Source organism: Colobus angolensis, unplaced genomic scaffold (assembly GCF_000951035.1).
Source record: "Colobus angolensis palliatus isolate OR3802 unplaced genomic scaffold, Cang.pa_1.0 Scaffold2, whole genome shotgun sequence".
In the NCBI taxonomy this organism is placed as follows: Eukaryota; Metazoa; Chordata; class Mammalia; order Primates; family Cercopithecidae; genus Colobus; species Colobus angolensis.
Genome location: NW_012115154.1, coordinates 4,035,524 through 4,050,024, shown reverse-complemented (window position 1 = coordinate 4,050,024; position 14,501 = coordinate 4,035,524). Strand labels below are relative to the sequence as shown.

General features: G+C 37.5%; 1 protein-coding gene across 1 annotated transcript in view; it reads left to right on the top strand.

Moving 5' to 3' along the window:
* The first annotated feature begins 1,626 nt into the window (after positions 1-1,626).
* Positions 1,627-14,501, top strand: part of MTPN (myotrophin) — a 49,689-nt gene continuing 36,814 nt past the window's right edge. Inside the window, exon 1 of the mRNA XM_011941261.1 lies at positions 1,627-2,052. Within this exon, the coding sequence (XP_011796651.1) occupies positions 1,981-2,052 (72 nt within the window). The 5' untranslated portion in view covers positions 1,627-1,980. The remainder of the gene's footprint in view (positions 2,053-14,501) is intronic.

Genomic DNA, 14,501 nt, shown 5'->3' with positions numbered 1-14,501 from the left:
TAATGGTTTATTTTTTATTTTTTATTTATTTATTTATTTTTTTTAGAGGATCTTGCTCTGTCACCCAGGCTGGAGTGCAGTGGTGCCATCATAGCTCACTGCAGCCTCAAACTCCAGGGCTCAAGTAATCTTCCCGCCTCAGCTTCCCAAGTAGGTGGGAAGGCAGATGTCTGCCACTGTACCCAGCTAATTTTTTTAATCTTTGTGTTTTGTAGAGGTGGTGTCTCATTTTGTTGCCCTGGCTGGTCTCCAACTCCTGGCTTCAAGCGATCTTCCAGCCTTGTCCTCCCAAAGTGCTAGGATTACAGGTATGAGCCACTGCACCCGGCCAAAGATATAAATCAAGAGCTCTCAGCATGATGTAACTCAGAAATCACACAGGTGGGAGTGTGTTGGAGAAGGGATGGAGATTCTAGGACTTGCCTAACAAACTCCCCTTTGAGATTTGTTTCTGGAAATGTATCACTATTGGGTATGTGGACTTGTGTTTCTAATTGTCAGGGAGTAAAATTAACAAAGAACAATCTAGACAGCTATTAAAATTTGGAGGGATTTCTTTTGATTTGAAACCTATTTGCTGTTCTATTCTGATAACAAAAAAAAAAAATACATTTCCAAACACTATTGACATCCCCATTTTACACATGTGGAAAAATGAAGCAGAAGGGAGTTCAGTAACTTGCCCAAGATGACACAAAATTAGCAAGAAGTGGGGCCTGTATCACAAACGAAGCAATTTGACTCCAGAGTCTGTTTGGAACCCCTACACTGCATGGCAATGGTGATAAAGTAGCTTGGTTAATGTGTTTTTGTGGGTTACAAATAATAATTACATATATGAGTTAACAGTAAGTTATATATGTATATATATTTCTAGTTCCAATAAGAGCTTTTATTGGATCTATGTTCATGTGCGCATGCCTGGATCATTAGGGTTGTGAGGAACAATTCAGATGGTAGCTGTGCAGTATGGCATTACAACTAAACACTAGGAAGAACAGAACTGACTTCACTAGAACAGTCCTGAAGTTTCAAACCATTAAAAACAGTAAATTTAAAAAACGCAAATTGTACTAGATATTTTGGTTTGTTCCGCTTTATGGCATCAAACTGAATTCCTAGTCCTGGACGTCATTTGTTGGTCAGGAAGATGAGTTAATTTTTTTTTCCCTGCCACACACTTAAGTTTTTTGCTCCAGAGAACATTACACACAGTGTTAACAAGCTCAATTTACATTGTAGTTTTAAGTGTTTAAGATTTCCTGGAGGGCAGGAATAGCGTTATTCCACCGTTTTCAGCCCAGTAATACTGGATAACAGAGAGAGGGAGGATGAAAGGGAGGGAGGGAAGGGGAAAGGAAGGCAAGAAGGAAGGAATTCAAATCAAACACTCTTATTATTCATTTTTAGAAGCTGAGCAAGATGCCCTCCAAGATTATGTTTTTTAAAAAGTAAAGTTTTTTCCATTAATGGTGGTGCAGAAGCGACATAACCCCTCGAAACTACTCTCACTCTTCCTCCACTCCTCCACTGTCTTGACCTCCCCTGGGCCCCCTTCAGTCAGCCTCCCAGTGCCGCCCACTCCTCCACTCTGGACTCCTGGCAACCTGCATATTGCGCATGCGCACTAGTGGCGCTCGCGCCAGGGACCCAGAGAGGGGCGTTCCGCTGAGAAGAGGAAGAGGAAGTTGGGGGAGGGTCCTAGTGGGGAGTGAACCGGAAGTGTAAAGGTTCCTGCCTCTCCTCGGCCAGGCGGAACCTGCTCTGCTGGGCCCGGTGGCCGCAAAAGAACTTTCTTTCTCCCGCCCGAACGGTCGCCGCGGCCATCTGCCTCGCCCGCCTGGCAGCCTAACCTGCCTTCTCTTCTTCTGCTCTCCGGCTTCGCGCGGCCCTGCCTCCCTCTCGCCCGGCGGCATCCGCTTGCTGCTGCCACCGCCTCCTCATCTTCTGCCCGGCCAACCGGCCTGCCCCGCTGCAGTGATGTGCGACAAGGAGTTCATGTGGGCCCTGAAAAACGGAGACTTGGATGAGGTGAAAGACTATGTGGCCAAGGTAAGCGGGGATGAGAAGAGTAGGCAAGAACACGGAGGTGGGCTGGAGATGTGGCTGAAGAAGCTCATGGGAGCTGGACTGCGGGGATGGGGGTGGGCGGGGGGGAGAGACTTCCTGGGTGGAGGCGGCACCAAGGAGAGAGGGGCGTCTAGGGAGGAGCTAAACCGAAAGAAGGGTCCAGGTAACTTGGTAGCGTTCTGTGTCAGGTAAGTGCTGTGTTAATACAGGTAGGCTCTACCTGACTTCTTGGCCTCTTGGGGGAGGGGAGGAGTGGTGTCTGGCTCATCCAGAGTTTCTTCTGCGCACTGATCATTTGAGTTTGGCCCTCTTCTACACCAAAGTTACTTGAACCTTTCTTTGAATGAGGTAATTCTCCATCTTGGACTTACCTATTACTAAATGAAGTAACCTAAGTAATTAGGATCAGTGGAACATTTTTTTTGACGCTGGGCCTGGTGTGAAGTTAAAGAATTCATTGACCGTGAAAAGAGTACTGAAAATAGCAATAGTTAAAATTCTGAAACTGGGTATCACTTCACTGTGGTGTCTTAACTTTGGGTGTGGCCTTTTTCCTTTCCCCCACCACAACAAATGCATATTTGCTTCAGGTGGTAAGGTTGTCAACTGGCATCTGGAAATATTTGAGATGTCTGAATAGTTTTTAAACAAGCACGTTAACTTCAGTTATTCCATTCTTCTCCCTGATTTCACCTGAAATGCTTACATATGTAGTAAATAGCAATGCAGTTTAGTGGCAGTGTATTTGGGGGGTAAAATCATGATGAAGAAAGCCAAACTCAAACCTCAGCCCCAAATACAAAACTGAATCCACATTGTGGCAGAGTGGGAAACTTGAAATTCCAAGCTAGTCTGCCCTTCCATCCTGAAACTGTGCCTTTGTAATTATGAGAGAGCTTAACATGTGATTTTAATTTAGTGATATCTAAAAAGAATTTTCCAAAGCAAGGATAATTTTATGACAACCACGGATGGCATCTTGCTCACATTCTAAAAGTGTGAGAACCCAGTCTAGATTTTAATTCTTCAAAGAATAGGACCTGACCTGGGTTTTTGCTTCAGAGACTATGTTAGGAAGTAAGTAACCAGAAGCAGTTTCTTAAAACTTACAGGATTGTGTAGGGCAAACTGCTGATGGTTTTTGCTTTATTTAATGCCATTACAATTTAGACTTTTTGGATACTGCTTACCTGCTTAGTTATTTGCAGTGGAGTTTTAGGACAGGCTATCTTCTAGATACTGCCTTCTTAGCTGGTAGCCGACTGAAACTTGACTTATTGGCTATTTCAATAAAAAGCTAAAAAGAAGAAATTATTTGGTACACTTACCAGTGGTGGGACACTGCAATACTCTGGAAGTGAGTGGGCTTTTGTTTTCCTGTCATGGTGGAACCTAGGTTGTTTGATATACTTGAAATACAAAAATTGATTAAGTACTAACTGAACTTACAGCTACCAAAATAACACAATGTATTTAGTGTTTCCCTGACACATTATTTTATGTCATCCTTGTGAATATTGTGAAGTAAGTTCTATTATTGGTCCCATTTTACAGATTACTGAGATGCAGGATACTTAAGAAAAGTTATGGAGATGGTAAAGTGTGAAGCAAGCACTAAACTGCTGACCCCAAAACTGAAACTTTTTACCTGCTCCATGCACTCTCTCTCAGTCTAAGATCTAATTGTGAAAGCATATCATACGAAGATTTCTAGTAGGACATTCCCAAGGTCCACATTCAGGCAGGTAAATTGTGCCCAAAGAATTCTCAACTACACAAAAAAAAGTTTATAAGAAAATATGTGCCAATAAAGATGGATTAATTTATTTCCAATTAGTTTTATAATTAAGTTAGGTTATCATGTTCAAATTGATTATTTTCCCTATATTACTACCATAGCCTGTCTTTCATTAATATAAAAAAATGTGCATAAGGGGGAGGGTTGACATTCAGAAAAAGCGAAAGGAAGTATTGAAAGTTGGACTCTCTGAAAAGATATGACTGTAACTGTAATCTGATGTACAGAGCATTGAGCTTTATCCTTTCTTAGTTTTGAAGATTTCATAAAGTATCTTTCAATTCATGAATGAGAAATAGTAACGAGCACTGAAGTTTGTACTGGCTCAGCTCCCTTATGGTGCCCATTTATACTTTCAGGTCCTTATTACAGTTTCTTCTGCCCCACAGCTGTCTTCCCTGCTTCTTTATTGACTCACCTTTTTCATCTACCAATTTGTGAACACTCACTTTTTGAGTTTCTGTAATGTGCATCTATCTGAGTAGGTATGTACAAAGAAAATACTGAAGAAACACTTAGACCTGTGTAGTCATCATTCTCAGGGGTGAGAGTCTATTTAAAAGTCTCTCCTCAACATTCCTGTGAAGAGCTCTCATATCGTTAACATAAGAATCTACCTGTAAGAGTAAGAGAAGCATTTTAGTATGGCCCTCCTCCTTCTCTCTCATTTTTTTTTTTTTTTTTTTTTTTTTTGGAAACAGGGTTTTTTTTTTTTTTTTTTTTGGAGACAGGGTCTTTGCTTTGTTGCCCAGGCTAGAGTGCAGTGTCATGATCATAGCTCACTGTAACTTCAGACTCCTGGGCTCAAGTGGTCCTCCTGCCTCAGCCTCCTGAGCAGCTGGGACCATAGGTGTGCACCACGACACCCAGCAAATTTTATTTTTTGTAGAGATTGGATCTTACTTTGTTGCACAAGCTGGTCTCAAACTCCTAGTCTCAAGTGGTCTTCTGGCCTCTGCCTCCCGAAGCACTGGGATTACAGGTGTGAATCACTGGGCCCAGCCCCTTTTTCCTTTATAAATTAGTATTTTTAAAAATCAATAATTATATTTTTCTACCTGCTTCTGACTTCTCTTGAAATTTGAAGTGTGAATATCCCTAAATCATTAGTTTTAGGTGAGTTCTTGAACTTGGATAAGTCAGTTCACAGTTCCCAAACCACTGAAAATTGTGTTTTGAAATGGAAAAGACAGTATTTAGAGAAAAATTTAGATTACTGTATTAAATGTTCATTTATAACTTTAAGTCAATACCTGAAGCAATTTTAAAGTCTTTCAGCACTACATTTGGCTTCTTGACTGACTTAAGGACCACATTTAGTTAATTCATTCATTTTTACTGGGCATCTTTCAGGTCTTAAACACTTTAGTAGTCTTGGGATGATAGTAAAGAAGTTGGGCACAATTTTCGGGAAACGTAAGCATCTATATTTAGCAGACCTACGTGAAAAAAAATTCAGACTTTTAGAGTACTATGCAAATTATAAATAACGTCTCATTTTCATAAAATTCTGTTGTCCAATTGGAAAACAAGTGAAAGTCAGAAAATAAGGTATTCATGAGCAGCTATAAGAGATAGTCATAGCCCCATTTTTGATCTGGATGTTTCTTTTGGGTGACATTATTTTTTACTTTGTCTTACATTTCTGCCTTCATGTTCTCCTGTTGGAGTTAATTCTAGCCTTACCTGAGTTTCAGACTGCATAAGCTCTGTTCATACAAATTCCAAATTGAGCTGTTTTCGTCTCAAAAACTGTTTTTATTCCTATTGTGTCTCCATTTTGACTAATGGCATCATGACCCAACCATTTTCCCAAACTGGAAACTGGGAAATTTTCCTAGATTTCTGAGGGTTAGCAGACTACCTTCTTAGTCTCCCTCATCCATTCCTCACTCTCCTTTCTTCTTCTCACTACTTTAGATCAGTTGCTGCTGCTTTCCAACCTGGACTATATTTTCTTTCTTGATTATTTTCTTACAGTCAAAAAAAATATAGTCCAGGCTGGAAAGAAGCGGCAAAAATTGACCCCTTCCTGGTCAGTTTACACAGTGTAGGTGGAGGGATCTCTTTATAACATGAATGTAAGCATGCAATCTTTTTCAGCCAATCTCCTTCACTGCCCTTAAAATATTAATACTTTTGTGATTTCTCATTGCTTATTTTAAAAGGGCCAACTCCTCCTTGGTATGGTGTACTAAACCACTATTACCTCATCTGGCCTTGCTTTTCTACACTTGCCCCTCTGTAAGCACTCTGCTCCAGATCCTACCATCCTGTTTCTTCCTTGTAGATCTTTTCATGTGTTCTTTCAACCTCCTTGACCAAGTCTGCTCACCTCAGTCCCTAACCCCCAACCTGGTAAACTCCTGTTTACCCTCCTAGGGTAAGTATCACCTCTTCCAGAAAAACATTTTGACTTCACATGGAGTGCTGCTGCTTTTACTGTTTTGCTCATCAGATTGCTGCGATTTTGTTTACATCTGTCTTCGTTAGGCTCTGACCTCCTGGAGGGTAGATAATATATTCTTTTTCATCTTTCTGTCTCCATAGCGCCAAGGAATTTTACCCATTAAAAGCATGTTTCTAGTAAGAAATTCATTTTATTCTTAACTTAGCAATAATTTCAACGTACTTCTTTAATTACAGAATAATAATTACCATTGACTGGATGACTTACATTGTCAGGTACTAGAAAGCACTCTGCAAGATGTTTTAGCTAAGTTTTTATTTGCTTCTTACCACAGTGTTTCAGTATAGGTAATAATCTCATTTTAAGGATGAAGAACCTGAGGCTTAGAGAACTGAAGTAACTTGACAAGGTCACAAATTAAGTAGCATAACTGGAATTTAAACCCAGAACTGTCTGAACCTACAGGCTCTGTGTGTGTGTGTGTATTTATAACCAGATCAGTTTGCTTTAAAATGGTTGTTTTTAGCTAACAGCACTTCGGAATTAAGAAAAGGAGAAAGAGGCTTATAAGAAGTAGGCACAACTAATTAGCTCTGACTGTGAATGAAGACAAAAATGGCGACCATATTTTTAAAATTGTAAATGTAACAATTCAGAAATAATTAGCATAGAGACAAACATCTCTGTAAACCTAAACTCTCATCAGAGACTGTCATCACTCAAGATGTGTCCATAAGAGTGACTAATAGCCTGCAGAATGTTTTTTTGTATTTATAGTCACTTATAATCTTACCTTATAATTTATGTTCCTAATTGTGATCCTACACAGTCCAGAAAAGGTTAAATTTTGTTTGCCTTTTTAGAAAGAAAAATAGATTATTGAGATTTATATTCATGATTATTTAAATAATACCAGTAACACTTTGAAAAAAGTGTGTTTATAAAATTTTATGTATTTGAGGATTGTGATGCAGTATACAGGTATTTCATTTACTTATCAACAGTAAGCAATGAGCATTATTAACAATGTTAACCCTATTTTAGAGATTTTAGAGGCAGAGATTAAATAACTTGCTCAAGATCATAAAGTTCTTAAGTGGTAAAGCTGAGATTTGAACTCACTTCCTTGGGTTCTGAAGGAGTTTCAAAGCCCCATGCTGTTAACTACTTCAGCATACCCTTGACCTTCATTTCTCAATAAGGCCAGATAACTAGGGAGGTACTATAATATTGAGTAAATAGTAAAAATAAACAATCACAGCAGGATGATAATCACACATTGAGACTACTAAAAGGTGAGCTTTGTGGTGGATTTTGAAGATCCAACGCCCTTACAGGTGAGTGCTTGTGAGTTGCATTGATAAATAGCCCCTTATAATCTTCAGCAGGTCTAATATATATACTCTCTTGTTTACGTGTACTTCCGTTTCACTTGCTGTGAAATAGAAGCCTGGTCTCTAACTTCCCTTTCTGTGTGGTTTCCTTTCCCTCCAGCCTCCATTCTAATTACATCTGTCGTTGACACTCTAATAGACTTGAAAAGCAACAATTGTGCACCGTGTGAAAGGATAGAATCTCTTGAACCTGAGAAAGATATCAGTTCTAATCTTTAGAAATTGCAAGACTTATTGAGATCACTTTTCACTTTCCTAATAAAATAGCCAATTTAAAAAGAGGCCCTGATTCAATCTACTTCGCATTTATTGGTTTTAGGCAGCTTCCTTTTTTTCTTCTTCTTTAAATTATTAGTTTCTTTCTTATAAAAATATATCACTATGTGTTACCCTTTCTACGGAAGGGCTGGTGACCCATTCAGAAAGCACATGTCAGCTTGTATAAGATACAAGTGTCCTCAGTAGACAGAGAAACTTTAGTATAGATTCTTTTCTAATTATTAATGCTTTTAGTCTTTTTAAAAAATATATAAAATAGAGGAAGATCTTTTTTTACATTGGAACATAAATGTTCATTCAGATGTACAGAGGCTATATAAAGTGTTTTGGTTTGAGATTCTAAACATTGTCCTTTTAGCACAGATAATTAAAATTGTAATGACTTAAAGCTGATTTAAATTATGAAAATATTATGTGCTTGTTATTTTAAAAAGCAAAGCTGTACTGAATAAAGTAAAATATCCCATTGACTATTATTCCTATCTATGTGGTTCCTCTCTTTAAAATATAAAATTGATTAGGTGTTTTTAAAACAGAAAAGAATAAGGAAGACAAAAATTGGCCAAAATTTTACTATTTAGATAACTCCTAAGTTTTAAAAAGTAAAATTAAATTAATTCAGATATGAATTTTAAAATGCCACAGTTAGGACTGAAAGTTAAAGGTCTCCCCTCCCCAATGCCTGTGAACAAATCAGCCATTCTTAACAGGTCCATGTAATTAACTTCAGAAAAACATTGAAAATTTACTTACTCATCTGTTTTTCCCTCTTAAAAAGCTCTGTAAACACTTCTGCACTTTGCTTTCCACATTGAAGTGTATTTATTCTTTCCTTTTTAAATGGTGAGTAGTATTCCATTTTCTGGATGTTCATTTAACTCTTCCTGTGTGATAAACATTTTGTTTCCAGTGACTCTTTGCAATTAAACAGGATTATAGTGATCACTTTTGTACATATACCTTGACAACTCTTGAGACTATATCTGCATGACTCTCTTCGTGAGTTTCATCAGCTTAGGCACACATTGGCAGACGTGAGACTGATGGTCCCCTCATACCATCAACAGCACTGAGCATCATCAGACTTTTTAGATTTTGCCATTTGGATAGGTGAAAAATGATTGTTTATGTATTTTGTTTATTTTTCTTTTAGTTGGTCTGTTTCTTACTGGTTTGTATAAACTCTATAAATTAGGGAAATCAGTTTTTTATCATGTTTTGCAAATACTGTTCCCAGTTAGTCTCTTGACTTCATTTATTTTCTTGTTCTACAATGGTCTTTTACGTTTTGTGGGGTTAAATGTATCGCTTTTTTTCTGTTTTGTGACTTGGATTTTGTATCCTGTTTACAAAGACCTATTCTCCTCTGTAAAATTACAAATAAATTTGCTCTTCTGGAACTTCATTTTTTCTTCCATTTTGGACATTTGACCTTTCCATTATTTGTTTTGAAGTAAGGCATGAAATAAGTATATAGTTTTTTTTTTTGACAGTTCTCATACCATTTATTATTATAGTTCCTCTTTACTAATAATTTGAACCATCATCTTTATTATAAACAGATTTCTTGCTCTTTTTCTATCTATACCAAACTGATTTAATGATGTGCAGTTTCAAAATATGTTTTAGTATCTCCCTCTCACATTCTCTTTAGGATTTTTGCAGGTGATTCCTTAAAATTTTTTTTTTCCCATAATCTCAAGAAAAATATTAGGATGATTTGAACCTACCTAAAACTTAACCTGTATCTTTTAATAAGCATTCAGCATTTTTTTTTTTCCTGGAATGCTGGGATCATGTGATCTGTGGAGCATAATACTTTAACTTTTAATTCTTTATGAATCATCTTAGGATAGGAGGTTGTCATGCACTGTGAGACTATGCCATGTCAAAGATTCAAAACAGAAGAAGTGTGTTTAGATAATCAAATCACAGCAGAGTTGGTAATTAAAGTTACTTTATGGTATTACATCAAAGGCCACCTTGTAATAAGAAAAATGACTGAAAGTAATTTTTTTGCAGCTATATCTTTACTAAATAATTCTGATAAGCTTAGAAGCTTGATTTTTTTTTTCAGTCCGCAGAAAATTACCAGTGTAAAAAGGAGCTATGATTACTGAAAGGAAAGAAACCAAAATGTAAGAAGCTGACCCAAGAAAGTGAAGGGCAAAGAGCCATATTTACCTTAAAGTTTCAGAGGCTCTAGGCAATAATTAATATGTATAAGTGTAACCTTGAGCTTCACGAAAAGTTTAAACTTGGTTACCTTTCCCTTATTTACAAAGTCAGAGACATGTATAACATATTTTAGGAAGATTTCAATTTGACATATAAAAAATAATGAGCATTTTGATACTTAGGCCTAAAGTAAGTATCTGAAAAATACTGAAAAATGTAGATACTAAAAAAAAAATTGTAGGCCAGGCATGAGGAATCATGTCTGTAATCCCAGCATTTTGGGAGGCTAAGGCAAGAGGATCTATCATTTGAGCCCAGGAGTTCAAGACCAGCCTGGGCAACATAGCAAGACTTCCATCTCAACAACAAAAAAATTATAGGTAGTAAACACTAAACATAGTACAATCGATGCTCATTATGGTACTATCCTTTAGGGATTTGGAATTGCATTATTGGTGAAACCATAGCATAGAAGCTAAATGTGTTGGCTTTGGAATTAGATCTTCCAGGTCTGGCCTTCTTACTAACTAGACACTTTGGGTGAATTAAGCACTCAGAACTTGAGTTTCTTCAATTGGTGAAAATGGGAATGATTTTAATGCCTACATAGTAAGTGTAAACTGTGTACCATTGTGCCTGACATATGGTGAGTGCTAGTAAATGTTAGCTGTTGTTACTAAATCAGCATCCTCATAAAGTTGTTTAGAAGCAAGATTACTTACAGAGCAACTAGTCCAGCTCCCTTATTTTATAGGTAAGGAAAAATTAGATGTGAAAGCCCTTGACCAGTTCATACTGCTAATTGAGATTGAAATTTAAATGTAGTTTTCCTGAACTTGGATGAGGGTTGGTTGGTTGGTTGGTTGGTTGGTTGGTTGGTTGGTTGGTTTTCCACTACACCATTGTGTTTCCTAATGAAGTCATCTTATGCTAGATGTTACCTTTAATAAATTACTCTTTTTCGTCCCACTACATCTGCTTGGCAAATTTCTTCTTATTCTTGAAGTTTTATATTCATGTCTATTTTGTTCTGCATAACTTTCCCTGACTGCTTGTGCAATTTATCATTTCTTGGTGACATCTAATATAGACCTTGTTTGTTGTGTTTATGTTCTGTTGTAGTTTCTTAAATTTGAGAGCTTATGGGCTTCTGGCTTGACTAACAAGTTATTAGACTTGAATTTGAAAAACAGTGGCTTAAGAAACTTAAATCTTGTTCTGTGCGGTATGTCTTTAATTTTTAAACTGCTAAAATGAGTTTCATCTTAATGACTGGTTAAGAAAAAACCAAGGTACATTTATAAATATGGATCAGTTATTACCATTTAGTCACTTAAATAGTGCCTCACAAACTTGAGAATTCAGAGGCTCTTCTCCACCGTACCCTTCAGCCCCCTAAAAAAATGTCTGCAGATCTTTAAGCTACAGTGCTTATATTGGGGCATTTTTCTGTTGACAAGGGTCACAGCACTTGAAGCTTCCTTCTGTGCTTGAGGAGTTCCCTACTTATATAGTATGAATCTTGATCAAAGGCAAGGTCTGGTGCTCACCACAACAAAAGCCAAAAAGGGCAAATAAATTGCTTTCTCTTGCCCACACAGGAAAAGAGCTCATAACCCAAACATGACTAATGGGATGCATCTATCCAGAGCTGATACAAATGCTCAGGTACAATAAAAGATGTAGTGGCAGCAGTAAAACACCACTTCCCAAAAACAGCAGAGGTTGTGATGTGCCACTTGTAGCATCTCTTCTGTGCCCAGGTGGTTCTTGTGACAGATTTTGATTTCACAGACAGTCCCAGACTTAATTTTTTTTTTTTTTTGACACTGTAATGGTGCAAAAGTGATACACATTCAGTAGAAACTATACTTCAGATTTTGAATTTTGATCTTTCAGAATCAAAGCTTTCAAAGTCAAAATCATATCACTGCTTAGGGATATGCATTATGGTACTCTCATAGTGCAGGGAGCCGCAGCTCCCAGTCAGCCGCTCAATCATGAGGGTAAATAACTGGTACTCTGCTGTGTATTGTAATGCCAGCTGTTTTTGCCCAATGGTAGTGTTCTGAGCACATTCAAGGCGGGCTAGGCTAAGCTGTGATGGCAGTTTAGGGATATTAAATGCGTTTTCAGTGTAACCCGATCATAAGTAGAGGACCACTTGTATTTCTTGCTTTTAAGCATCCTTGTTTTCTGTCCATTTACTGAGTTTTGTTCTTCAGTCCTCCTTGCAGTTCTGGGAGCTGCTTTTAATATCTGTTAATGTATTACATGTCTATTAATCAGTCTAATTTAGTTTCTGTTGCTTGAAATTAAGAACCCTATACTAATTTTTACCTATTTATCTCACCTAATATGCTGTGGGTTTGTTGAAGATAGCAATTATCTTTGTATCCTCAGTAGTTATCACATTGCCTGTTATCTGCGATAGTTTGTTACATTTGTATTTAATTGTTATTTGCAGAAACTATTCCTTCCTCTGTTTTCAAAATTGGTTTACCATACACTGCTTTGTATGTTAACAGATGTTAGTGTAAATGACGTTCTTTCATTTCCTCTCTTAGAAATAATTCTAAATTTTCAAGCTCTTTGTTGTTTTAAACCCAATGAACTTTGTCCAACTTTCCACACTGTTGTAGTGACAACAGTTGTATTAGTATAACAGCAACTTCCACTTGTAACCTCTCATGACTATCATTTTAGAATTTTAGTTAAGAATTTTTAACACGGCCGGGCGCGGTGGCTCAAGCCTGTAATCCCAGCACTTTGGGAGGCCGAGACGGGCGGGTCACGAGGTCAGGAGATCGAGGCCATCCTGGCTAACACGGTGAAACCCCGTCTCTACTAAAAAATACAAAAAAACTAGCCGGGCGAGGTGGCGGGCGCCTGTAGTCCCAGCTACTCGGGAGGCTGAGGCAGGAGAATGTGGCGTGAACCCGGGAGGCAGAGCTTGCAGTGAGCTGAGATCCGGCCACTGCACTCCAGGCTGGTCGACAGAGCAAGACTCCGTCTCAAAAAAAAAAAAAAAAAAAGAATTTTTAACACTATACAGTCTCACTAAAAGTAAAGATAGTTTTGTGCATGCTTCCTTGTGAAAAATAAAAATCATCAGTGCTTTTTGCTTGGTATTAAGAAACAAATGTTAAAACCTATGCTTAATGCCACATTACTTAGAACAATATAAAAGCATATGGACCCTAAAACTAAGTCCTTAGAAAACATTTTTTATTATTTATTATTTTGAAGTTCTCTATAAGAGACGACACTACACTTTCATTTTGGATTTCAGTAGACCTGGGCTTGATTCCCAGCTCTGTCCACTTACTAACCTATTCAATTTCATCAAACCTCAGCTTTGTATCTGTAAATAGGGATTGTGATAATAATTCATGTTGTGTACAAGTTTTAAAAGATAATGTAAATGTAAAATTTGCAAAGCATTGCTTAATACACTGAAATTCTGTAGTAAGTATTTGCTGTTTGTATTATTGTCTGTATAGATCTCAGAGGAGGATTAGAGAGGCCAATGCTTAATAGCAAGAGTTGGCAGACATGTTTTGTAAAGGGGCAGCTAGTGAATATTTTAGGCCTTGGCAGTCTCTATCATAACAATTCATCTCTGGTGTTGTGCAAAAGCAATCATAGATGATATGTCAACAAATGAGCCTGTCTGAGTTCCAATAAAACTTTATTTACAGAAACAGCATGCTGACTTTGACCCGTGAGCCATAGGGTGCACACCTCTACATAACATTGAAGTTAGTAAAACTACTTTGTCTAATATAAGTTTCACTTTATTCTCAAGTTTTTGAGATATAAAAAATTAAAATGTATAATATAAAACTTATTTTGGGGGTCAGCATTTCCGAAAACATTATTCAGAAATCTTTATGATTGAAAGGTGTTGGACTGGAAAAGCAAGGCATGGAAAGCTGCTTGTGGATAGATAGAAGAGAGAGGGAGTTTGAATGAAATTCTCTAAAAGAAAAAGCATAGAATTTTTATACTAAATTTGAACCTTAGGCAAGAGGCCTAGATTTCTGAAAACGAGGAATCATTACTGTAATATACAAACAGGAACTAATTTAGAGTCTTAAACTGAAAGTAGATTCTGCAAAATCTTTTCAGCTGCATGAGATCACCCTTCACCAAAAACGTTCCAGAATTTTCTTCCTAGCCCTAGTGTGAGTCCCATCCCTGGCTTGATTTCCAACTCCGGAAGTGAAAGAGAAGGCTAGTTAGCAGTTTTCACTGGTTCATTCATAATTCATGCAGCAAATACCATTTGAGCACCTACAATGTCAGCCACTCAGATGAGTTTTCTTTGGTAGGTTTAGTTAAAAGGGTTAGAGAACAAGCAGCAGATAAG